Source organism: Ahaetulla prasina, chromosome 5, assembly GCF_028640845.1.
Source record: "Ahaetulla prasina isolate Xishuangbanna chromosome 5, ASM2864084v1, whole genome shotgun sequence".
Classification (NCBI taxonomy): Eukaryota; Metazoa; Chordata; class Lepidosauria; order Squamata; family Colubridae; genus Ahaetulla; species Ahaetulla prasina.
Genome location: NC_080543.1, coordinates 58003122 through 58029500, shown reverse-complemented (window position 1 = coordinate 58029500; position 26379 = coordinate 58003122). Strand labels below are relative to the sequence as shown.

Below are 26379 nucleotides of genomic sequence, written 5' to 3'. Positions count from 1 at the left end.
GTGGGATATACATAAATAAATAAAACACAAAAATCAATAAAGAAAAAGAGGAAGATAAAAGAATATTTAAAGTGATTCCTGATTCCTTTGCAATAACTACAAGCACATGCAATATTTCCCCACCTAACATTATGTACATTATGTACATCTCTAACATTATGTACATAACATAATTCACTCCTTCCCATAACCTCACCATTAATTTGCAAATCCAAAAATCATTGTCATTTATGACCAAGTATCAGTAAAAAGTCCATAATGTTTCCATAATTTTATAGAAATATCCCGCTTTTAATCATGATCAAACAACTTTTTTTCCTTTTGAAAATCTTGATATTTACGGTAATTCATTAATTCATTAATTGTTATAATGTGAGTTTCATATAAATAAAGTAATACCATTTTCCCCCCTCAGAATATTATGAAATTCAGGGGAGAAATTTGGGACAAGTCCCTGGGGAAATGAAAGAAAAAACAGCACAGGAAACAGAGTTTTATGTTTGTCTTGTGGAAACCACCTGCTTGTGCAGAGACAGGATAATGACAGGTGCATCAGCAACTATTCTTTACAAGTTCACTTCTGAGGGAGAGGTCTCCACTCTACCCACCCTATTGCCTCTTCTCCATCTACAGTGACAATTCCTCATCCTCATTAACATCATGGTATCATTGTTGCTGTTGCTTGACTAACCTTACTTAGACATCATCAGTCTACCAACCACATATATAATTCAGCAATCCATTGCCTATACCCAGGCACAATCTTTGCAGGTTTATTTTAACAGCAAGCAAGAAAGCAAAAAGACATTTTTAAGGACACATGTGAACTTTGCTGACTCAACAACTGAAGCAACCTCCCTACCCAGCAAAAGTAATACAAATCATTTTGAAAGGTAAAAGCAATTTCTAAAGGCTCTGCCTCCTGAAATGGATGGATAAAATCATCTATGCCTTCAATGAACATGAATAAAAGCTATTCTGTTCGTTTGCAATTGTCATAATGAGAAATATAAGGCACCATGTGAGATGACTTATAGAAATAAAAGTTCAATAAAAAATACAAAAAACATTGTGACTTACTTGTAATGTTTCTGACCTTGTCTCTTTGATAACGACTGAAGTTGTAGGCCATGTCAGTACTCCAGGTACAATCTTAAGGTTTACCATAGTTTTTGACTTCATGAATTGGTCTAGAGCTTCAGAAAATCTACATGTACATGAAAAGACTCATAGTTTATAGAATTATTAAAAAATTACATGTCACTTTTTTCCTCTCTATCCTCTTAATGGTTACTAATATATATATTTCACCATTGTTTAGTCTTTTTACAGTTTTCTCCATTTCCACGATGCTCTGATGTATACATTTACAAGGTATTATTTATTATTATTTTATTATTTATTAAATTTTTATACCGCCCTTCTCCCGAAGGACTCAGGGCGGTGTACAGCCAAAGATAAAAAAACAATACATATACAATTAAAACCAACAATTAAAACCTAGCAAATTACAAAGGCTGATAATTAAAAGTTTAAATTTAAAATTATAAAAAAATTTAAAAACCCAATAAAAACCCCAATTTAAGATTAAAACTATTAAAACCATTATGCCAGGTAGGCTGTGTTCACTTAACTTCCTCACTAAATTGTAATTGGCTGGATTGTGATTTAGTGTATAATATAAATTCAGAAAAAGTATTCATAAAGTAATTAAAAGGAGGAAAATTAAGGCAAATAGATTCCACTATCTAAACATACTTTTCCAGTCCTTTTATAGGACAGGTTTCTGGAATGCTATAACTGTTACAGTGCATATAGAAAGTCTGCACACCCGTTAAAATGCAATGGTTTTGGGTATGCACACTTATACAACCACATAGATTCCACCCCCCAAGAGATTTCCTTTGGTTTTTCAGTTGAATTGTACTGCTTATGTACTGTATTAAAGGTAGAAAAAATTCTGAAATGATTTATCTTTCTATATCCACTGTGCTGTTAAGCTGCCAGTGCTTTGGCTAATCCTTTTTGCAGTGACAAGAGACTATGGATTAATTCTCCCCAGGTTTTTATTAGATGTCAAGAAGATAGCACATCCTTTCCTTGGACAGAAAAGCAGCAAAGCAATGAGGAATAAAACATATCAGGTCAAATCAATAGCGAAATCTGATTCAGACTTGCTTTGTCAGGAAATTCCAAGTACTCTCCATTCCCTTTTTATTTTTATGTGTACAGTGAACTTGACTCTTTCTAGAGGCCAGGAGACAGAAAACAATGGGAAGAGAAAGGAGTGCCTTGAGTGGGCTATGAATATGTCAAATAAAAAAAAACAAAAAAACCCACCAAATGCTTATTAATCAATTTCTGTATATGAATAAGTTCCAACTGATTATACCATTATCATGGTACTACTCACCGATTTTGTCTCAAATATACTTTTCCAATTCCATAATATGCCAAGCAGTTGAATCTCACTTTCTGATATTGCTCAATTATTTTATCAAAATGATATTTGGCTTTGCTTAGTTCCTGTGGAAGAAATGAAAGAGATCAAAAGCACTGTGCAAACCTTCAGATACACAAATGCCATTTACTGTACAATTAATAAGTACAGAATGAATGAGGCATATAGTTTATTGTTTTCATTCTACTAATTAGCACCAATTGATAAATTCCGCTTTTGAAAGCAGCTTAACTTAGCAGAAGAAATGTGATGATAAATAGTAACAATAACAATACTTTTGAGAGCAATTCTATTATGTGTAGCTTCCTCTAATGCACATTAAGCTGGTCTAGGAGACCAGCAGGGGGGCAGAGATCGACCGCGAGGCGCCTCATGTGTGGGGTGCCGCAGGGGTCGATTCTCTCGTCTCTCCTGTTCAACATCTATATGAAGCTGCTGGGTGAGATCATCAGTGGTTTTGGGGTGAGGTACCAACTGTACGCTGATGATACTTTTCCACCCCAGGCCACCCCAACGAAGCGGTTGAAGTGCTGTCCCGATGTCTGGAAGCCGTACGGGTCTGGATGGGGAGAAACAGGCTCAAGCTCAATCCCTCCAAGACGGAGTGGCTGTGGATGCCGGCACCCCGGTACAGTCAGCTGCAGCCGCGGCTGACTGTTGGGGGCGAGTCATTGGCCCCGATGGAAAGGGTGCGCAACTTGGGCATTCTCCTGGATGGGCGGTTGTCTTTTGAAGATCACTTGACGACCGTCTCCAGGAGAGCTTTTTTCAGTTCCGCCTGATTCGCCAGTTGAGCCCCTTCCTTGACCGGGATGCCCTATGCACGGTCACTCATGCTCTTGTTACCTCTCGCTTGGATTACTGCAATGCTCTCTACATGGGGCTCCCCTTGAAGAGCACCCGGAGGCTCCAGTTAGTTCAGAATGCAGCTGTGCGGGTGATAGAGGGAGCCGGTCATGGCTCCCATGTAACACCACTCCTGTGCAGATTGCACTGGCTACCTGTGGTCTTTCGGGTGCACTTCAAGGTTTTGGTTACTACCTTCAAAGCGCTCCATGGCTTAGGACCGAGTTACTTACGGGACCACCTACTGTTACCGATTGCCTCCCACCGACCCGTGCGCTCTCACAGAGAGGGACTCCTCAGGGTGCCGTCCGCCAAGCAATATCGGCTGGCGGCCCCCAGGGGAAAGGCCTTCTCTGTGGGGGCTCCCACCCTTTGGAATGAACTTCCCCCAGGACTCCGTCAACTACCTGACCTTCGGACCTTTCGCTGCGAGTTGAAGACCTATCTATTTATTCACGCAGGACTGGCATAGACATTTTTAGTAGTTTTAATATTATGATATAAATTATTTGGGGTTTTTATGGTTTTAAATAGTTTTAATTTGGCCTGATATTGAATAAGATTTTTAATAATTGTTTTTATTATGTATATTATCTACTGTTTTACTTTGGCTGTGAACCGCCCTGAGTCGTTCGGGAGAAGGGCGGTATAAAAATCTAATAAATAAATAAATAAATAAATAAATAAATAAATAAATAAATAAATAAATAAATAAATAAATAAATAATAGAGTTTGAAAGCTTTCAAACATCTTTCCATTATAGAAACACAAACAATTAAGAAGAAACTGATAAAGATCATATTGTATGAACAACTATTAATTATTAAAATAATAATGCAGACTTTTTTCACAAATGTTCAATTACTCAACTAGTTTAAATGATGATATATCATAAGAAATATAAGTATAGTCAAGAATTATACTTTTTTTTCCTAAGCAATATTTCAGTTTTGATAAAAAAATTGCTGTAGCAAATCTATGTAAAAAAAGGGCTGAAAAAAGCAAAGAGCTGACCTGAAAAAGCCTTACTCTAATTTCATGCCCATTTAAAGTATCTTACATTCATACTTTCCTATGTTAGGTAGGTAGGTTGTAAAAACATTGTAGGTTGAAGCCTTACCTCAGGCTGTCCTATTCCAAGGAGAGCACTGGCATATCCATACATGATCACAACATAATCAACAAGAGCAAGGTTCAGACCCTGTAATAATTTTAAAAAAAACCCACTAGAAGATGTGTAAATGTTTGCTGTTAACATATTCTGGTAGAAATACAGGTTTGATCATACACAATATTGAACTCTTTGCCTTTTGCTACTCTTCCATCCCTTCCTTTCTCCTGTAGCTTAGAATGAGATACAAACTCCGCCATTATGAACAAATGTTTAGAACACCTTGAAGTAGCAATTAACACATCTGATATGAGCTAATGGGTTTCAAATGGATGCTTTGAAAAATACCATAGTTTATACTACTGAAAAGTGTGAAAGAATGGAGTCCTTGGTGCTCTCTTGAGTGTAATTGTTTTCTTGTGGATATCTCATTACCTGACTAGGTTAACATCTTAAATGCTCGAGGAGAGCAGGGTTTGCTCTCTGTTTATATATAGTAACTTGCCTTGTCAGTATTGATGTGGATGCTGAACGGTTCAGAAAAAATAGAAATGCAATCTTCTATTGAAATACTATTCACCAAGATCATTATTCTCATTCATGTTTGTTTATCTGTATGTGATATTAATAATCCTGTGTGTTATTACATCATTTCTTAAAAAGTATCTAGACTTTCTGAAATCTTATTCTTTTTAAGATTATTTTGTCTTAATTTAAATACTAAAAAATATCACTGAAAGGGTTTTATTCCATCTATAGGAAAAATACAGATTCTAGAAGAATAAGAATGTATATTAAATTAGTTGTCTTCCAAAGGAATAGAATTACGTCTCAAGACTTCCATCATAACATAACATAACATCAGAGTTGGAAGGGACCTTGGAGGCCTTCTACTCCAACCCCCTGCCCAGGCAGGAAACCCTACACCATCTCAGTCAGATGGTTATCCAACATTTTCTTAAAAATTTCCAGTGTTGGAGCATTCACAACTTCTGAAGGCAAGTCGTTCCACTTATTAATTGTTCTAACTGTCAGGAAATTTCTCCTTAGTTCTAAGTTGCTTCTTTCTTTGATCAGTTTCCGCCCATTGCTTCTTGTTCTACCCTCAGGTGCTTTGGAGAACAGCCCGACTCCCTCTTCTTTGTGGCAGCCCCTGAGATATTGGAACACAGCTATCATGTCTCCCCTAGTCCTTCTTTTTGTTAAACTAGACATACCCAGTTCCTGCAACCGTTCTTCATATGTTTTATCCTCCAGTCCCCTAATCATCTTTGTTGCTCTTCTCTGCACTCTTTCTAGAGTCTCAACATCTTTTTACATCGTGGCGACCAAAACTGGATGCAATATTCCAAGTGTGGCCTTACCAAGGCATTATAAAGTGGTACTAACACTTCACGTGATCTTGATTCTATCCCTCTATTTATGCAGCCCAGAACTGTGTTGGCTTTTTTAACAGCTGCTGCACACTGCTGGCTCATATCTAAATGGTTATCCACTAGGATTCCAAGATCCCTCTCACAGGTACTACTATTGAGCAAGGTACCACATATACGGTACTGGTGCATTTTGTTTTTTTGGCCTAAATGTAGAACCTTACTTTTTGTAAGGTTCTACATTGTAGAAAAAATATATTAAGGCTGATGAGGCAGCAACAAATGGCTCCAAGTTAGGGAACGATTACATACTGTCTTCCAAATACATAAAGGATTTTGCCAAATATCCATTAATTAGGAACCGTAGGAGAAAGAAGCCCATAGTTAAAATCTATATAAACTTTCTGACTTTTATGTATTGCAGTGGGCGATCAACTGCTATGCTTGTGGCTCTATTCCTGTGCACACAGTTACTGTCTCCACAACATTAGTAACTGTGCAAGTTACTAATTTATCTTAGTCATAATAGGGAGATTGATATTAAATCTACCCAAGAAGTAAATTCAGAGCTAAGTGTCTGGAGATTTAAAGACAAATGATAGTATGCACTCTCACATTCAATTAAAAATTACTGTAGTTATTTGTTCCTACAATTTTTAGTCTATGGATTGACTACCTAACACAGAAAAAAATTAAAACTCTTTGAGAACTATAGGAACCAACTGTTATGCAGTATCATTTTGTAGACAGTATATATTCATAAAAGCACATAAATGCATTAAGTTTCTTTGGCAAAAGGTCAAAACAAGCAAATCCAGAATGCTAATAACATTCATTGCCAATAACTACCAGGAAGGAACAAATTCAAACAGTTGAGAAATATCACATACAGATACTAATTACTCCTAACCATTTTTTAATAAAATTACCGTATATACTCGAGTATAAGCCGACCCGAATATAAGCCGAGGTACCAAATTTTGCCACAAAAAACTGGGAAAAACTATTGACTCGAGTATAAGCCTAGGGTGGGAAATGAGACTCGAGGAAAGCCCAGGGTTGCCCGAGCATGAAAAAGCAAGAGAAGATAGTAAAGCAATAACCCAGTTCTCAAACCGCTTGTTCCAGCCTAAAGTATAGGGTCAACTAGAAGAGCGATCCGGAGAGAGAGCTCTGAGGACTGGGGCAGGGAAAGGCCGCTGAGGAAGGAGGATTCCCAGCTCTAAACAAAGGGAAATCCCGGAATGCCAGCGCGAAAGGCGGTGCTCGTGTTCCTCCTCCCTCCCAAGCGACGAAACGGGAAAACGCTCTTTCGCTTGCGGGGGAGAGGAGGGAGGGAGGGAGGTAGGTTGGCTTATTCAACCCTTCCCGGCTAGCCATCCAGCCCTTCCCAGGAGAAGGCGAGGAGTTTTGGGCGAGCGACCTTTTTGCTAGAAAGCGGCGGCTGCCCCGACACCACCAGTTGGGGCGGGAGCCGGGTGAGCCGCAGTAACTCCCGCCAGGCTGTGCATTGGCGCGGGGAAGCCCTGGCGGTGCAGTGAGAGGGCGGGGCGGGGGAGCCGCCAGCCTTCTCGGCTGAGGGAGGGAGGGTTTCCCCGACCGCGCGAGCTCGCCGCCGCGAGAGCCACCCCAAAGGCCAGAAGAAAAGGTCATTCCATCGGAGTAATGGAGCGAAGGCTCCTTCCTCTCCCGCCTTACCCATGCTGTGCGAGCTCAGCCTCCCGGGCCTCGCGCTCTAGCAGCTGCCAAGCTCAGGCCGGACTCGGCAGCTCCCCATCAGCACTCGCACGGCGCGATTCGGGCAGGAGGAGTCGGGCTCGCTCCGTGGCGGTGGCGGTGGCGGCGGCGGCAGCAGCAGCCCGCCAAGTTTGCGCCGTCCGCAGTGCTCGCTGGCGGTCTGGTCGTGGTCTGCTCGTGCTTCCTCTTCCTTGCGTCCCGCCCGCCAGACACGGGAATGGGGGCCGGCCTGGGGGCGACAAATCCCGCGAGACCTCGGGCAGCGCTGCCAGCTGCCTGCGGTTGCCAGGTGCGGGCGGTGCCGGCTGCTCCTCCCGCTCGCGAACCCGTGCCACCTCCGCGAGGAGAGGACAGGAAGCCGTTCTTGGCGCGCTTGGTGTGTCCCAGCCTTTCCATGGGAGTCCGTTCGGTACCCCCTCCTGTGCGGGGTTCCCGAAGACGTAGACTCGAGTATAAGCCGAGGGGGCCGCTTTTCAGCACAAAAAACGTGCTGAAAAACTCGGCTTATACTCGAGTATATACGGTACCTGCTTTGACCCAAATTATCTACAAAGTTATAGAGCAAATATAATTTGTTCCAAGCCTTTCTCCATCCAGAACATTTTGAACTGTATTTGTTTTACATATTCTTCCTATAGATAATTTGTTCATTGACAGATTTTTTTTCTGGCATCAACATATTTAATATAGAAAGTCATAAGCTTCTTTATAAATATACTGTTTTAATAGCATTTTGGGAAAAGTATACATAGTGTATTTCATAAAGAAGTAAATATTACTTTAAGCAGATTATAGAATCTTTTCTGTTACCTGTAGTTGAGATGGATCTACCATATTTAAAGATAATGCAAATGATTGTTCAGCACTGTGAAAGCATTGATCCATTAAAGATGTGGATCCATTTTTCATATATGTCTTCAACATTTCTAATGAAAGTATTACATCCCCCTACAAAATCCAAAACAAGGATAGTTGTTTTTATTGTATCAAAAATTCTTTGTAGTCTGATTAAGAAAAATCTTCTAGGAAACTTAAACTATATCCTAGACAAGCAATAACCTTCAGCAGAATTTCAACTGCGTTAGAGTTATACTGCATGAACAATAAGAAAGAATAGAAATTATAGTCTAATAATATAAACAAGTTCAGACATTGACCGCTCCTACCCCAAATGTGATGCCACCAGTGCAATAGCACATACAACTCCTATACATGGCTCCACTGACTGTCCCAAATGGGGAAAAAAATCATCAAAATCTCACAAACTAATCAAATTTTTACATTTGTGGATCATCCCAGGAAAATTATTTATTTAATTTCAATTTAGGTTTTCTGTAGCTTTAATGTTATACATTCACAACATAAAATAATCCTAATCCCTATTGTATGGCATACACAAAGAACCCTCAATATTATTCTTGAGTTAAAGACCTACATTTTTTCTCGCAAATAAGAACAGATTCATTGAATGGATTTATTTTTTTCATCATGAATCAATTTCCATTCCTTTATGTTTGAAAAAGATTACCTTGCTATATATCTTTTACTCAAATTTATTGCAGGCTAATATAAAGCCTATTAGAATACAAAATATGGTAGATGTAAGTGAAGTTGTCATTAAGCTAGATGCCCACGTGACCACTTTGCTCAATGATCACAATCATCCCAGCTCTCCCAGTTGCAATCATTGAGCAAAGTGGTTAGGTAGGCATCTAGCTTAATGACTTCATTCGATGATTAAGATTCTGGTCCCAATTATGATCATAAGTTGAGGACTACTTGTATTAACCTACATCTATTTTATATTCTAATAGCCTTTATATTAAAAGAGCCTGCTTTGTTTCTGCAGACTGAAGAAAATTTCCATCTCCACCCCACAATGCATGGAGGAGAGAGAAAATCCTTCGGCAGGCAGCACCAGCTTAAAGTCTTCCTTGCCACGTTCACCATTAACCTTCTGGGGAAGCTGACAGAGAAGAATGCAAATAGTGATGGCATAATCGCAGAGTGCTAGGCAACTAGTCGTAAGTGCAAGGACCCAGCTCACAATCACATGACCATAGGGCAACGTTTTATGATGGCTAGAAGCCATCATAAAGTTATAACTTCAGTAATTAAACAACTGGTTCTAAATCAAGGATACCTGTAAAACCTTAGATAGTAAACCTGACATCAGATATTTCCTGGCTTTCAAAAAACATGAAATCCCTTTTTTCTATAGAATATTTCTAAAGGCTAGTTGGTCCAGAGAAACACACTAATCTGTTATATTTATTTAATTTCTATATCAAAAAATTATCAACAAATTCCCTAATATAAACATTAGCAGTTTAATGATTGTCAAGATTATTGTACAACTCTTTGCATATCTTTCATCAATTTAATAATCATATATTCTACTCATCAAGTTTTCCATAATCAGTAAATTCATATGCTTGCTATTATATTTCCCATATTTAAAAATAATGAATTATTTATTCTATTACCTGTTGCACATTTCCACTTTGTAAGTTATATTTCTCTATAACTTTTTTAGAATCAGTTTTCAAATTCAGTTGTTCTCTGCAATTAAAACAATTTAAGAATTATATTCTTGGTTAAGAACTTGATTTTCATTCTCTAAATCTCTGAAAAATGTATTTTTACAGACTATTGCATATTTCTCGCTTGCGATTTGAAAGAGATAGTAGAAGTGATGTTGATGAAAAAGAATGCTGAAATACATTTCTTAAAATTAAAGCATCTGAATATCAAACAAGGGATTTGGGAAATATATTAATGATATATGAGATATGGAATATTTAATTCCCTAATTTATAGTTAAAGAACAATAAAACTTTTTTTTAACTGACTATAACTACTGGGAAACTCTAAAAATATTTTTTTTATTTTAGAATGTGAAGAAAGAAAAATTGTGAATGAGTCAATTAGTTCTAACAATGAAAAAGGTCTTAAGGACACACTAAAATTGCATTTAATTCTTCAGTGAATTCATTTCCATTTGCTTACTTCAAGCATACTATGGAGAGGCCAGGCATTATATTTACTTCTTAAAGAAAAGCTCCTAGGTGTATAGGTAAATTGGGCTATATTGTGTTAATTCTAGATATAGACATATCACAGTAATTGATTCTGCAATGTACAATATTTGTGTTTTTATTAAAAGATGCAAGAAAGACACTTTTACTTGAGACAATTGCATATTGTATGGAAATTTGAAAATGCACTTCAAATATATAAATGTATCTGCAAATCTCTAAAGCAGTTAACATTAAAAGACAACATTGATTTAATATTAATGTAGACATTTCTACCTGTGAACTTTCATTCCCTTTATTTGAATAACATTTACATACTCGTAGCTTGGCTTCATTTAAAAAGAAAAAGAAAAGAAAAATTAAGCTAGTTTAATAAACAAATTAAAATAAAAGTTCTATGTGCCATTAGAGCAGTGTTGCTGCATTTGCTCTGACTACATAATATAAAAAGAACATTTACTTCAGCTTTTCAGAATCATCAATTTGGCTTCTTTGCTTTTGTGGATTTTCACTTACTTCTGTTAATAATAAGGGAAAGAAATGCATATTGTTACTTATTTTAAAAAGAATTGCATACTTAAGATCACATTTGTAATTATTATTCCCAAGAATATAAGAAGCAATATGGAAATAAGTGTGTAAAGAAATTAAGTACATAGAATCATCTAATTACATGGACAATTAGAAATCTTAATGCTTAGAAACATGAATATAATGTGTTTAAAGACAAAGTATTTAATACTGATCTTATGCATTTAGACATACAATCTTACATCAACTGTTTAAAATCTTTCAATTTCACTAGTTATTTCATTGGTCTCTCAATCTAAGTACATATGACTTTAAAAATGTATTAACTTACCTGCTGCAAGAACTGATAAATGATCTATGTTTTCTCTAGTTTTTATATTTCCGACCATCTGGTAATTAAAAAAATGTGATTTTATATTTTATGTACCAAACACATCTAGACTAAAAGAATTTAATCTAAGCATGAAACATTTTAATGCAAGTAGGCCTTGATTTACAACAGTTCATTTAGTGACCATTCAAAGTTACAACGGCACTGAAAAAAGTGACTTATAATTGTTTTTCACATGACCATTACAGCATCCCCATGGCCATAGGATCAAAATTCAGATGCATGGCAACTGACTCACATTTATGAAGATTGCAGTGTCCCAGGGTCATGTGATCATCTTTTGCAACTTTCTTACAAGCAAGTTGCAAAAGAAAGTTAAGTAAATCTGGGGAAGCCAGATTCACTTAACAACCATATTACTAACTTAACAACTGCAATTGTGCACTTAAGAACTGTGGTAAGAAAGGTCGTAAAATGGGGCAAAATTCACAACAAATATTTCATTTACCAACTGAAATTTTGAGTTCAATTGTGGTCGTAATTCAAGGACTACCTGTATTTTTTTTTATTTTTGGAAGATATATTTCAGAGTTAAAACAAACCATTGATCTGCATTTTAAGCTTCCTTGATAGGTTAAAGTAATAAAAGTCTTCCTCTTGTTAATGAATACTGCCGCTAGGATAAAAATACAGTGTCACTGCCTCCTTTATCTGGATGTAAAGGGAAGAGCAGCAAATAAGATTTGTTGGATATGTTGTTATGGATTCTCGTTTTATTTGAAGAATAGTCACAAAAATAGTTTTTCTCAGAATCAGAGACAGTAAATATAGTATATCTGTAGCATCTTGGTCTTTGGATTTTCAAAAAAAAAAAAAAAGATACATGCCGATGGAAGGCAAGCCTTGACATTTTACAATGAACAACAGAAGCCACATTCCCAGTCATAGTAAAAAAAAAAAAAAAAGATTGAGAAGAATATTTTGCAAAAATGTCCACACTTTGGCAGTCTTAACCAAACCAAATAGCAATCTGATTCTCAGAGGAAACATCCCTTCACACTGGAAAGGTCAATGTTGCTTATTTTAAAAAAATTCTAATGTGCTTCCCCCTATCCCCCTTTAAACTTTAACTGAGGCAAGATTGGTATGGCTCTGCTACAAATTTGTCTTCAGATAAAGAGGACGGGAAAGGAGTGTAGGCAAAGACATCTAATGACAGTTTTGGAAGGTAAAAGCCCCTATGACACCCATCCCCACAGCCAGGTCAAACATTCCCCAGCCATCTTTGATCCACTGGCAACTTCAAAATAAAGATACAAAGAAATCACTGAAACCTTTTTTTCCATTTGTATTCTATTTTTGGCATTTGTAATTGGACTGAAAATGTTGAAGACCACTCTCTGGCTCCATCAAAGAAATGGATTTCCCCTCAAGATAAGGAAAAATCACAATTCTACACCAGACCCTCTCATAATAAATTTATACGTAAGGAGGCATCTACACATCTAAGGGCAATCCTCCTTCCCCTGAGCCTCACATATCCTCAGGACAACATCTTAATATACACATCCTCATGATCGAAGCCCAGGACAGGAGCACCTCAAACTGCACATCTAAACACCAAAGCCAGTTGTTATTATATATATCTCCACTGGTATTTCCCTAACAAGTCTTATCTTTTCAAGAACTGGTTTCTGTATTGAGTTCTCAGAAACAAATACCCTCTCCAAGCAACTGTCTTCACTTTATTCTTATCTCCCTATCCCCCAGCTCAGGAATCAGACCTCTTTTGTTTTCAACAACAATAATCCTGTTTCTGGAGATACCAGCACTGCTCGGAGTCTGTGAGTCCACCCTGACTTTGACACACCTCAGATTCAGAAGATCATAAGACTCCTGCTGACAGCAACTCAGACAGAAGATTAACCAATTAGTTTTAAGCAGAGACATTTAATGAAGATCCAGAATCAGAGACCTGAAGTTTGAAGATCTGGGAGACTAGTCTAAAGGCAGGAGAACAGATTCTGCAGCCATTGTTTGATAAATACGGAGGCTGGAAGTTCATTGAGGCTTTTTATTTTGCTTATTCTCTGGAAAATAATCTACCAAAAACACAACTCATTGTTTACTTCTATTTTTTCTGACATCACTGCTGCCACCTATCACCACCTCCGTGCACCCCATTTTCAGCCTCCGTGCGTCCCATTTTCGACCCATTCCAGGTGGTGGGGATAGGCGGTGGCGGCTGTTTCAAGCTGCAAATAGTACAAGTCCACTTTTTTTTTAAAGAGACAAACATGATCCCTAAAATTCCAGTATGACCAAACTGGATCCAGTGTGTTTCTGCAGAGAAAACCAGGTTATACAAAGTTCCATGATCAATAAGGAATGGATTTTGCTATCCTATCCAAAGGAGAAGTGTATTAAAAGTGGTTTTTTGTATTAACTTTTACTTCATCTTAGTAGAAAATGTGTATGTTCCCTTCTAGCCCACCAGCCAAATGAAATTTTGACCTTTGTAGCATGCAAGATTGGAATGTGTTGTTCACTATCTATATGAATTTGAAAATGAATTGGAAGCCACTGGTGCATGAAAAAAGCTGAAATCAGGATAGCATCAATCCCAGAATCCAGGTAAAGTTCATGAGACACTTCTAATAATTTTTGAACTGGCAAACAGCTTTCTAAATCTTTAGAATGATTTCTGGGTAAGTAAAGTTAAAGTATCCAGGCAGGGCTCTAAGTATACCGTCAGGAGGTATAGGTTGTTTTTTGTTTTGGTGTTGGTAAGATGCCCATAAACACTGACAGTCTTGACCATTTTGGCTATTTCAAATGATCATAATTTTTACAAATGTTCTTGGTTTTGAAACCATAGCAAAGGGCAAGGATCTAAACTGAAAATGACTGCCCTGGTAAGAAAAACAGACATATTTCTCTGTGCAATAGTTACAGAATATAGTCCTCTGACACATTTACCATTGGATGCTCTCCATAATCAGCTGAACTAAACATATTTGTTCACAATCTTGTAGTCTGTAATGGCCTTCCAGTCTCCTTATTTTTGAAAGATAAAAATGAAATAAATTCCTCAGAATATTTGCCTAGCATAGTTCCATAAGTTTCATTTGTAACACATAGGTTTTCAAGATTCTGTTATTCCACCATAGTACAAGAAAGAGCATTCCTGAAATCCTTGTAATACCACTGTTTTTACCTTGCCTGCCTCAAAGGGCTAATTTCAGTCTTGCAAGTCTGTCTAAGTTTCTCAGTTTCATTTTATATTTGACAAATTCGAGGTGGATTTCTTTTTCCTACTTTCATATTTCTCATGACCAAGTAATCTTTTTGTAGAGCCCTCCCTTTACAGCTCAGTCCCTCCTTCCCTATTCTCAAGATCAGCTTTATATTTTTTTATTAATGCATGGATTTATAACTTACATTTGTTTGCTTCTGCTGGCTAGGATGGGGATGAGAATCACATAGTTTTTTGTTTTCGTTGTGAGATTTTTTTGATTCTTGGTTACCAACTGACACATACTCTGAAGAACTAATGGAATTAATCAAGCACAAATACATAAATAAAAATAAATTTCAAAGATTGTTAAGACAATTATCATTTTAATCATCTATAAATATACAAGAGTATCGTGAGGTATGTTACCACCCAGAAGTACAATATAACTAATCTTTGTTAATAAAATAAATAATATTTCTAACAGAAGAGTAAGCGGTTTTCTTGCATTGACTTAGTTCCATGTTAATAAAATATTTGATAAATATTTATTAAAATGGGGTGCACTGAGAAATTTTAAAACATGTGAATATTGATAGAAACATAAAAAGGATGTATTGTATATGGAGTATGCAAGTAAAGAAAAAAAATGAAAAGATGTATTCATTCTGCTGACTTTGTTATACAGAAATGAGAATTGGGAAAACCAGGAAAAAAATAAAAAATTAGTTAAATGTAAAAGGGGATTATTTAAGATCTGTGAGGAAAAAAAGAGGGTGAGAATGACTGCATACTGAGCAACATTATGAAATAAATACCAGTATGAGGGACTACTAATTACTTATTATTTATATCCCATCTTTATTATTTTTTACAAATAACTCAAGATGGTGAGCACTCACAATTCTCCTTCCTCCTCCTATTTATCCCACAAAAATTCTGGGAAATGGGTCTAGCTGAGTGATTGGCCCAAGATTACCCAACTAGTTTTCATGGTTAAAGTGGGACTAGAACTCAGTCTCCTGCTTTCTAGTCTGGTGCCTTAACCATTAGGCCAAACTAGCTCTCTTATATAGAGAAAATGTTTTAGGGTTAAATTACAGAAGAAATAGGAAGGATAGATGAATGGATCAAGAGAAATTACAGAAGGATAGATGAATGGATCAAGAGGAAAAGGAAGACAGGAAAAATCATGGCAGGGTGGTGTTCATGACATCTTTCAAAAAACACGAGTATAAGGTTAAAGAACAAAGGCAATTTATCAATTGGTTTATAGACCTACTGGAAGCAAGGATGGTCCTCAAGAATAGAAAAATAGGGATACAGTAAATGGTGTGGGTGTAATATTAGATTTAGATTCCCTTTCTCTTATCTCTTCCCCCTAATTACTTTTGTCCACTACTTATTGCTTTTTGACCATTGGTAAATATTGCTTACCTGAAGTGGGTTAAGTATACAAAAAATATATACAGTATGTACATACTTATACGTTAAGTATAGGTATATATGTATGTGTTTTTAACACAAAAATTGGTCTTGAACAAAATCTGTAACAGTTGAGATTTACTGAGTAAAAATTAATAATTTTATTTATTAAATTTGCCACCTATCTCCTTTTAAACAACTCATTTTAAACAGTTATTATTAGGTTCTCATTTACTTAGAAATCTGAATTTTGAATTAAACTTACTTTTTCTGCAACAGTTGCTTCTTTAGTCTGTATTTATTTTGCTTTGTACCTAAATGCATTAAAAAAACTGAGTAACCCATATCATACAGAACACATAATTATAACTTTTATTTCATTAATTTTATTTTCATTCAATATATATTTATTTTATTTATTGCATTAATAATAAAAATAAATACTTTAAACGAAGATATGGTTACCTCTAGCTTCTTCCATTTGGGATTTAAGCTTCTCGTGTTGCTCAGTAAGACCTTTCAATCCTTCAGGATTCTCTCTGCACAAGTCCTGACCTCTCTCATTAGCTTCTAATGCCTTTCTATGCTCACCCAAGAATGATAAAGCATCACAAAATCTATAATGTCCCTACAAAAAGCGGAAAAAGCTTAATTTCATTTTAAAATAGAAGGATTTATCAAACATTTACATTTCTTAATTTGCTAGCCACTTCATACTGCAACCCAATCCTATGTCGCTGAACACACAAAAAAATTATGCTCAATATTATAAACAGACATAAACTTGCACTAGACTGCAGGTTAAATGTTAACACTATTTGATTTACCCAGTTGCTATTCTAATAAAAAAATCCAAGTATGTAAATGAAGGATTTGGGAGTATAACAACTGTAATTTTATAGTTGGGAAATGGCTGGTGCTGGCCACTCAGGAGGTGACACGAGGCTGGCTCCAGGCGATTACGACCGCTTCTTTGGTGGAGGGTGTCTTTCCGGCCGCCTTGAAAGAGGCGGTGGTGAGACCCCTCCTTAAGAAGCCTTCCCTGGACCCGGCTGTTTTAGGTAATTATCGTCCGGTCTCCAACCCGCCGCGCGAAGGTTGTAGAGAGTATGGTGGCATATCAGTTTCCCCTACACCTGGATGAAACCGTCTATCTAGACCTGCTCCAGTCCGGTTTCCGCCCGGTTACAGCACGGAGACGGCTTTGGTCGCGTTGGTGGATGATCTCTGAGGGCCAGGATAGGGGTTGTTCCTCTGCCCTGGTCCTATTAGACCTCTCAGCGGCTTTCGATACCATCGACCATGGTATCCTGCTGCGCCGGTTGGAGGATTGGGAGTGGAGGCACCGTTTATCGGTGGTTCTCCTCCCATCTCCGGCCGGTCGCAGTCAGTGTTGACAGGGGGCAGAGGTCGGCCCGAGGTGCCTCACTTGTGGGGTGCCGCAGGGTCGATCCTCTCGCCTTCTGTTTAACATCTACATGAAGCCGCTGGGTGAGATCATCAGTGGTTTCGGCGTGAGGTATCAGCTGTATGCGGATGACACCCAGCTGTACCTTTCCACGCGGACCACCCCAACGGTTATCAAGTGCTGTCCCGGTGTCTGGAGGCCGACGGGTCTGGATGGGGAGAAACAGGCTCAAGCTCAATCCTCCAAGACAGAGTGGCTGTGGATGCGGCATCCCGGTACAGTCAGCTAAATCCGGCTGACCATCGGTGGCGAGTCATTGGCCCCGATGGAGGGGTGCGCAACTTAGGCGTCCTCCTGGATGAACGGCTGTCTTTAGAAGACCATTTGACGGCCGCCTCCAGGAGAGCGTTTACCAGGTTCGCCTGGTACGCCAGTTGCGCCTTTCTGGACCGGGATGCCCTGTGCACGGTCACCACGCACTCGTGACGTCTCGCCTGGATTACTGCAATGCTCTCTACATGGGGCTCCCTTGAAGGGCATCCGGAGGCTGCAGTTAGTCCAGAATGCAGCTGCGCTGATGATAGAGGAGCCTCGTGGCTCACATAACACCCATCCTGCGCAGGCTGCACTGGCTACCTGTGGCCTTCCGGTGCGCTTCAAGGTGTTGGTGACCACCTTTAAAGCGCTCCATGGCATAGGGCCGGGTTATCTACGGGACCGCCTACTGCTACTGAATACCTCTCATCGACCCGTGCGCTCTCACAGGGAGGGACTCCTCAGGGTGCCGTCAGCGAGGCAATGTCGTCTGGTGGCGCCCAGGAGGGCCTTCTCTGTGGGGCTCCCACCCTCTGAACGAACTGCCCCGGGACTTCACAACTTCCGGACCTTCGGACCTTCCGCCGTGAGCTCAAAACATACTTATTTCATTGCGCAGGACTGAGTTAGGTTTTAATTAATGGGTTTTAAGTGGGGTTTTATTTTTTATATTTTTAATTATTTTAATTGTTAGGCTTTATAATAAGTTTTTTAATTGTTTTTTAGATTGTATTTATCTGTTTTTTAGATGCCTGTAAACCGCCCTGAGTCCTGTGGGAGATAGGGCGGTATATAAATTTGAACAATAAATAAATAAATAGTTGTATTGATCTTAAGAGTGAGCTATAGAACACATATCTACTATGACATTTTGTCATCTTTGAATAGAATAGAATAGAATTTTATTGGCCAAGTGTGATTGGACACACAAGGAATTTGTCTTGGTGCATATGCTCTCAGTGTACATAAAAGAAAAGATACGTTCATCAAGGTACAACATTTACAACACAATTGATGATCAATATATCAATATAAATCATAAGGATTGCCAGCAACAAGTTATAGTCATACAGTCATAAGTGGAAAGAGATTGGTGATGGGAACTATGAAACGATTAATAGTAGTGCAGATTCAGTAAATAGTCTGACAGTGTTGAGGGAATTATTTGTTTAGCAGAGTGATGGCCTTCGGGAAAAAACTGTTCTTGTGTCTAGTTGTTCTGGTGTGCAGTGCTCTATAGCTGCTTTTGAGGGTAGGAGTTGAAACAGTTTATGTCCAGGATGCGAGGATCTGCAAATATTTTCACGGCTCTTCTTGATTCGCAGTATACAGGTCCTCAATGGAAGGCAAGTTGGTAGCAATTATTTTTTCTGCAGTTCTAATTATCCTCTGAAGTCTGTGTTTTTCTTGTTGGGTTGCAGAACCGAACCAGACAGTTATAGAGGTGCAAATGACAGACTCAATAATTCCTCTGTAGAACTGGATCAGCAGCTCCTTGGGCAGTTTGAGCTTACTGAGTTGGCGAGAAAGAACATTCTTTGTTGTCCTTTTTAATGATGTTTTGATGTTAGCTGTCCATTTGAGATCTTGCGATATGATAGAACCCAGAAATTTGAAGGTTTCTACTGTTGATACTGTGTTGTCAAGTATTGTGAGAGGTGGAAGTATGGAAGGGTTTTTCCTAAAGTCTACCACCATTTCTACGGTTTTGAGTGTGTTCAGTTCCAGATTGTTTTGGTTGCACCACAAGGCTAGTCGTTCGACCTCACGTCTATATGCGGATTCGTCATTGTCTCGAATGAGACCAATCACTGTTGTGTCATCTGCGAACTTCAGTAGCTTAACAAATGGATCATTGGAGATGCAGTCATTGGTATACAGAGAGAAGAGAAGTGGGGAGAGCACACAGCCTTGGGGGGCCCCTGTGCTAATTGTACAGGTATTTGATGTGATCTTGCTTAGCTTCACCTGCTGCTTCCTGTTTGTTAGGAAGCTTGTGATCCACTTACAAGTCTGTTCCGGTACCTGTAGCTGGTTTAGCTTAGTTAGAAGAATGTCTGGAATGATGGTATTGAATGCTGAACTAAAGTCTACAAAAGGACCCTTGCATAGGTCTTTGGAGACTCAAGATGTTGTAGGATGTAGTGCAGAGCCATATTAACAGCATCATCTGTTGATCTATTTGCTCGGTATGCAAATTGCAAGGGGTCTAAAAGCGGATTCGTGATGGTTTTCAGGTAGGAAAGCACTAGCCTTTCAAAGGTTTTCATGACTACAGATGTTAGAGCAACTGGTCTGTAGTCATTCAGTTCCTTGATGGTGGGCTTCTTGGCACTGGGATGATGGTAGAGCGTTTGAAGCAAGAAGGAACATAGCACATCTCTAGTGATTTATTGAAAATATGGGTGAAGATGGGGCCAATTGGTCAGCACAGACTTTTAAGCAAGAAGGAGTTATCTTGTCTGGGCCTGGAGCTTTTCCTGGCTTTTGTCTGTGAAATAGGTCCTGCACTTCCTTTTCTGTGATCACTAGGGGTTGTGAACCCAATGAAATGGGGTCAGTTGTAGGAGGCTTGGCTGTTGTTGCTGTGTCTGAGATGGGGGTTGTGGAGATAGGTGGCTGTAGTTTCCTTTCAAACCTGCAGTAAAACTCATTCAGGTCATCTGCCAGTTGTTGATTACCTTCAGCCTGGGAAGGAGGTTTGCCATAGCCGGTGATATTTTTAAGAGTTTTCCACATGTTTGCTGGTTCATTTGCTGAAAATTGATTCTTTAGCTTTTCAGAGTAGCATCCTTTTGCTGCTCTTATCTCCCTTGTTAGTGCATTTCTGGCCTGATTGTACAGCATTTTATCACCTTTTCTGTAGGCTTCCTCTTTGGAATGTCGTAGCTGCTTAAGTTTAGGTGTAAACCAAGGTTTGTTATTACTGTGTATTCGCAAGTTCCTTGTAGGTACACATAGGTCTTCACAGAAGCTGACATATGATGTTACAGTATCTGTGAGTTCATCCAGGTCTGCAGAGGTATCTTTAAAAATATTCCAATCAGTGCAGTCAAAACATGCCTGTAGCTTTAATTCTGATTCCTCCGTCCAGGTTTTCACTGATTTAATTATTGGTTTTATGGCTTTAAGTCTTTGCCTGTAAGCAGGTACAAGGTGAATCATGCAATGATCAGAGTGTCCTACAGCTGCACGTGGTAAAGACCGATAGGCATCTTTTAGTGTTGTGTAGCAGTGGTCTAGAGTATTCTTGCCTCTGGTGGGACAATTGACATGCTGAAAGTATTTTGGTAGTTCTTTCCTTAAGTTTGCCTTGTTTAGATCTCCCAAAACAATGGCCAGTGAATCAGGGTGTTTGGCTTCAGCCTCCATGATTTGGTCAGCTAGAGTTCGTAATGCCTCGTTTACACAGGCTTGTGGTGGGACATAAACAGCAATTAGAAGAAATGAGGAAAATTCACGAGGCGAATAGTAAGGTTTGCAGTTGATAATTAGAGTCTCTAAATTGTTGTCACAGAATTTGTAAATTATGTTAAAATCTTGACACCAGGTTGAATTAATATATAGGCATAAGCCTCCTCCTTTCTTTTTACCAGATGTTTCTGGAACCCTGTCTGATCGTTCAATTTGAAATCCTGGAATGTTCAGGCTGCTATTTTCAATTGATTCATTTAACCAGGTTTCAGAGAAGCATAGGACTGCTGAATTGCGAAAATCAGAATAGTATTTGTTTAAGAGGAGTATTTCATCCATCTTATTTGCAAGTGAGCGTATATTTGTTAGGAAAATTGAAGGCAGAGGAGTTTTAGTGCGAGTTCTTAGCTTGATTAAGATCCCAGATCTTTTACCTCGTTTCCTTCGTTTCCGTCGTTTGGTTTTTTTAGTAATCCATGGCTCCGTGGGAATTGCCTCCTTCTGTGTTAGAATCTCCTCCGTGTTTGTAAAGACAGGCGGGGGTGAGATTAAAGAAAGCTGCTCCTTAAAGAAATGTTCCTTAATTTTTAGCAGATGGTCTCGTGAGTAGGAAATCCGTAGTGAGTCACAGAGAACAATTAGAAATAAAGAAACAATTAGAGAGCATTTCACCGAGGCAGCCTTCGTCGGCGCCATCTTAGGATTGTATTGTATTGTATTGGGGCAATTGGATTATTCAAGAATCTATATTAGTATTCGAATTATAATTGCTTTATATGCTTCTTTCTCAGGGCCTCTATTTTTAAAAAATCTGCAGATAAGCAACAAACTGTTTTAATGATATTATTAATTAATTAATTTATTTATTTATTTATTTATTCATATTTTTATACCGCCCTATCTCCCTAGGGACTCAGGGCGGTGATATTTGCCTTGCCATTTCAAACCACCAGGAGAAATAATAATTCAGTTTAATATTTTATTTTGCATGTCCTCATACTGCTAGAAATGGATTGCTCTCAGAACCCATAATCCTGTCAGAATTGACAGGATTAAATACAATGGGAACATCATAATTAAATTCTTTTCATGTATAATCTCAAACTTGAATCATAGCAAAACAAATTTATAGAATAAGTGCAACTAACCTTAGGCCAAGTGGGCTTCAAAATAATAGCTCTCTTCCCATCACACAAGGCTTTCCTAAAACAAATATATATTTGGCACAAACAATTTAGTACAATGCTTTCATTCAAATTGAAAAGATTTTCAAACAAGATTTTAATGAACCTGAGAAAAAAATTATCATTTATAAAGTTCCATTTTGAGAGCACAGAAAGCCATCTTCATGACTGTAATAGTTTTCTGTTCTTCTGGAATATTCTAACTTCATTAAGAGAGAAGATGGCTCTGCCTTCTCAGACCAACCTTGGAAGAACTAAAAGGCTTCATTCCTCTCATAGCGCAATAGTTTTGGGGGAAAAAAGACAGTCAAGTTTCACTTTTTCTTTTATTGTGAATCTCAGTTCTGCTAATATTTTTCAGAACATATCAAAACACAAACAAATTAATGGAAAATCAAATTCATATCAATTAAAATTTTATTTTTAATGCCGTTTTCTATGTTATGCATTAGAGAATTAGGGCATGAAAAACAATTTAAGAATATTTTACGTAACATACAATTAAGGATCTAAAATCTAATACTGTCTTCCACACCAAAGCTGAACCAATACAGTCAGTCACTGACCTATGACCACAATGGAAACCTGCCCATTACAGTCGCAAACATGATGGTTGTTAAGCGAAATGATCACGTGGTTGCTTCATTTAACAATCCCCACCCCTGCTCACCCTGATAACCTTTATTGTCATTTTTTTTCCTGTGGGCACTTTGGCACACATTAAAAATGAATTTCTGTTGCCTGCTCTCAAAAGTGTAACACACATATAGATTATATGTATATATATGTATACACATACATACATATATACATACCTTAACATATAAACACATATAAATATTAATCACTGTCCATCTTGAATGCATAGCGGAAAGAGGAAGCTTGAGAGTTCACAAGGTTGATACTATATGGAAGAGGATGTATGGCATCCCAGACAATCCTGTGGACTGCCATTAAATGACCATGTAGGTCATTAAGTGGAGCAAAAGATTCCTCAGGGTGAGGAAAGTCCTGGGAGGCCTACGCAGGCCAAGGCCTGCCTGTCCTGGATCTCCCAAGGCCTCTTCCATCCTGAGACATCCTGTGCTCTGCTTCCCACCCCTTGGGATCCCCAAAAGGCCTACATTCCACCTCCTTTCCCCCACCCCCCACCCACCCCCCACTGTTCACTTACCTTTCAAAGATCTCAAGAGCTTTGGACTTTGTATTGTGTGAGGGCAGCACACTCTGTCCCATAGGTTCCCTGGGCTATGTGCCTGTGTCCTGGACGCAGCTGCTATTTTCAGAGTGGCTGCAGGTAATTGTGCCACTCCAAAATAGCAGCTGCTTCTGGGATGCAGCCACACGGCCCAGGGACAAAGCTATGCAGACTGTGTTAGGGAAGCAGAGTGGGTTACTTTGTCTCTGATATACATGGCTGCATCCCAGAAGTGGCCATTTTGGCACAATCCCAAGGAATTGACTACTCTGAAAATGGTGGCCGCTTCTGAAATGCAGCCAAATGGCCCAGGGATACTGCAGGATAGCGTAGCCTATCCTCCTTCCCCAACATGTAGTCTGGCGCTCTGGAGATCTTCAAAAGGTATGTGTGAGATGTATGATGGGTGGTGGGGACAAGCGTAGGGGACCCAGCTGCTTGGGAAACAGGCTTAAGGCCTGAGAGGACCTAGTGTGGAGAGGAAGCAGGCCCAAGGCTGTGGGGACTCAGTAGGATGGGATGGTGGGATAGCTGGGAAAGTCACTGAAGATTCCTACAGTTGCAAAGATGAATGTTATAGCTTTCACCATTACTAAATGGCTGATTATAACTAGAGGACTATCTGTACCTTCCCAAAGGAAGGTTACATACAGTGTATGTTCCTGTTCATTCTCAATTTTTCAAAATTTTCCTTAAACATCCAGACAGACAAGAAGCAATCTTCACCAGAAAACTATAGAAAAATAGCACAATTCCCCAGGACACCAATACAATATGACATCAATAAAATTTACATGTTTTTTCCCAAGCTGCCTTTGCTAATAGACATGTTTAATCTTGCAGTGTCTGGTGAATGAACACACTGAGGTCTGCAAAACATTTTAATTATCAAATTTCATGAAATATCCCAGCTTGAGTGCAAAACTGGGGTTTCAAATAAGAAACAAGATTTTCCAGCATTTTGACTTTGAAACAATGTTTTATTTACAGTAATCAGCAAGGGTGTGAAAAGATATAACTAGCCTAGATGGAAGGAAGATCAGAAAATTGGTATAGTGCAGAATGAGGAAAATTTGGTAAAGCAAATTAGAAATCAGTCTCAGGAACATATAAAGAGATTGTATAATGTGTTACTGAAATAGATTCTGAAAGGGACTTGGTAAAGGACTGTATGATAAAGTGGGCGCAAAATTTTCAGAAGCCAATATTATTGGAAACTTGGGAAAAAAATTGGGTTAGAAATGTTAAATTCACACAGGCACAGAATTTAAGGGAAAATTTTTATAAAATGTTTTATAGATGGCATTTAGATCCTAAGAAACTATCGTGTATGTATCCAGATATGCAAGCAAAATGTTGGAGATGTAATTGTCATGACGCAACATATTTTCATATTTGGTGGACTTGTAAGGATATTAAGGCCTTTGGGATAAAAATTTGGTGGATTTTACAAAATGTTCTGAAAAAGAAGATAAAGTTCCTGCCGCAATTTTTTCTGCTGGGAATTATTACGGACTGTACAGTAATTGAGACTAAATTGATTTTAAATCTAATAACAGCAGCAAGATTACTGATAGGACAGTACTGGAAGAAAAAAGAAGTACCCACAATAGAGGAATGGATATTGAAAGTTGCTAATTTGGCTGAGATGGCGAAAATCTCAGCCTTTTTGAAAGACAATACACAAGAAAGATACTTAAAGGAATGGGAAAAATGGATTGACTATATTCAAACCAGATATCAGACTAAGAGTTATCAGACTGCCTTTGATTGATTAGGATGTATTATTTCTGATTGTTTTGGGGGAAGTTAGGAACTGATGAGAATTGTAGGAGTATAACTGAGTTGGGAGGGAAATTTTTTTAGCATATGTTTGTTTTATTTTTAACTATACCTTGTGTTTGTTCCGGAAGTCAGGGGGGGGGAGAGGGGAGGCTGTGAAGGGAGGGGGGAGGGGGGAAAGGGGGGCATTTTGTAAAACTTTTTCAATAAAAAAAAATAGATATAACTAGCAAAAGCTCTTTTGGTTTTGCTATAACAGTTGGAAATATGTCTTGGATTTCCTAGTAAACATTTAGTTGTTAGGCAAAATCAGTTTCATCCTGCTAGAACTGATTTCGACAGTCTGACACAATAAGAGTAACATGCACTCAATGTTTTTGTACTGGTAAGTACTCTTTGTACCTAATTGCTGATATACTGTGCTCTGAATAATGGTAAGTACAGTGTTCCATACTGTTTGTTCTGAGACAAATGTTGTATGACAAAAACTTGCCATAACCCCTTTACTTTGCCTGAAAGTTTTTACTTTGACTGGATAAGGAAAGAAGAAATAGGGCAAGTAACTTAAAAGAACACGGTCACCTAGATTTTTTTCTTTTCTCTGAGCCAATATTCAGATAAACTGGCTTGGCTTTTATTCCCCGTCACTGAAGGCTGAAGGTCATAATGTTCTGCTTTTCCATTCTCATAAAAGAAAGAGTTGGCTCCCTCAGCCAGATTTTTCAAGGATCAAAGGAGTTTGCAGCTTTTTAATCAACTTTCTTATCTTTCTGTCTCTCAACCCTATTTAAATCCCCATTTTTCCAGAAACTCCCCAGCCACAGCAGCAGTTCAATTAGAGGACGGTATATAATTGACAGGGAGGCATGGCTATACAAAGGTCACCTTTAGATAAACTCACCAGCAGGAAATCTACTATTTTGCTATAAGCAGAGTTGAAATTGGCCAACAATCCCAAATATCTTTCTATTTCTATTATATATTTTTGA

At 38.4% G+C, this 26379-nt stretch overlaps 1 protein-coding gene across 6 annotated transcripts in view; it reads right to left on the bottom strand.

The window, feature by feature from the left end:
* Positions 1-26379, bottom strand: part of TTC3 (tetratricopeptide repeat domain 3) — a 75826-nt gene that overhangs the window by 39038 nt on the left and 10409 nt on the right. For 4 of the 6 annotated variants that reach the window (XR_009155268.1, XM_058184523.1, XM_058184526.1 and 1 more), the window contains exons 12-22: positions 22375-22429; positions 16555-16717; positions 16355-16403; positions 14871-14979; positions 11430-11487; positions 11028-11085; positions 10016-10091; positions 8340-8477; positions 4429-4509; positions 2414-2526; positions 1081-1207 (exon numbers count right to left, since the gene is read on the bottom strand). Coding sequence is in view for 5 of the 6 variants with exons in the window: in XM_058184523.1 (XP_058040506.1) it covers positions 1081-1207; positions 2414-2526; positions 4429-4509; positions 8340-8477; positions 10016-10091; positions 11028-11085; positions 11430-11487; positions 14871-14979; positions 16355-16403; positions 16555-16717; positions 22375-22429 (1027 nt within the window). In the remaining variant the exon portion in view is untranslated. Of the gene's footprint in view, positions 1-1080; positions 1208-2413; positions 2527-4428; positions 4510-8339; positions 8478-10015; positions 10092-11027; positions 11086-11429; positions 11488-14870; positions 14980-16354; positions 16404-16554; positions 16718-21660; positions 22343-22374; positions 22430-26379 lie in introns of those variants that run through there. The other 2 variants (XM_058184527.1, XM_058184524.1) reach the window with 2 other exon arrangements.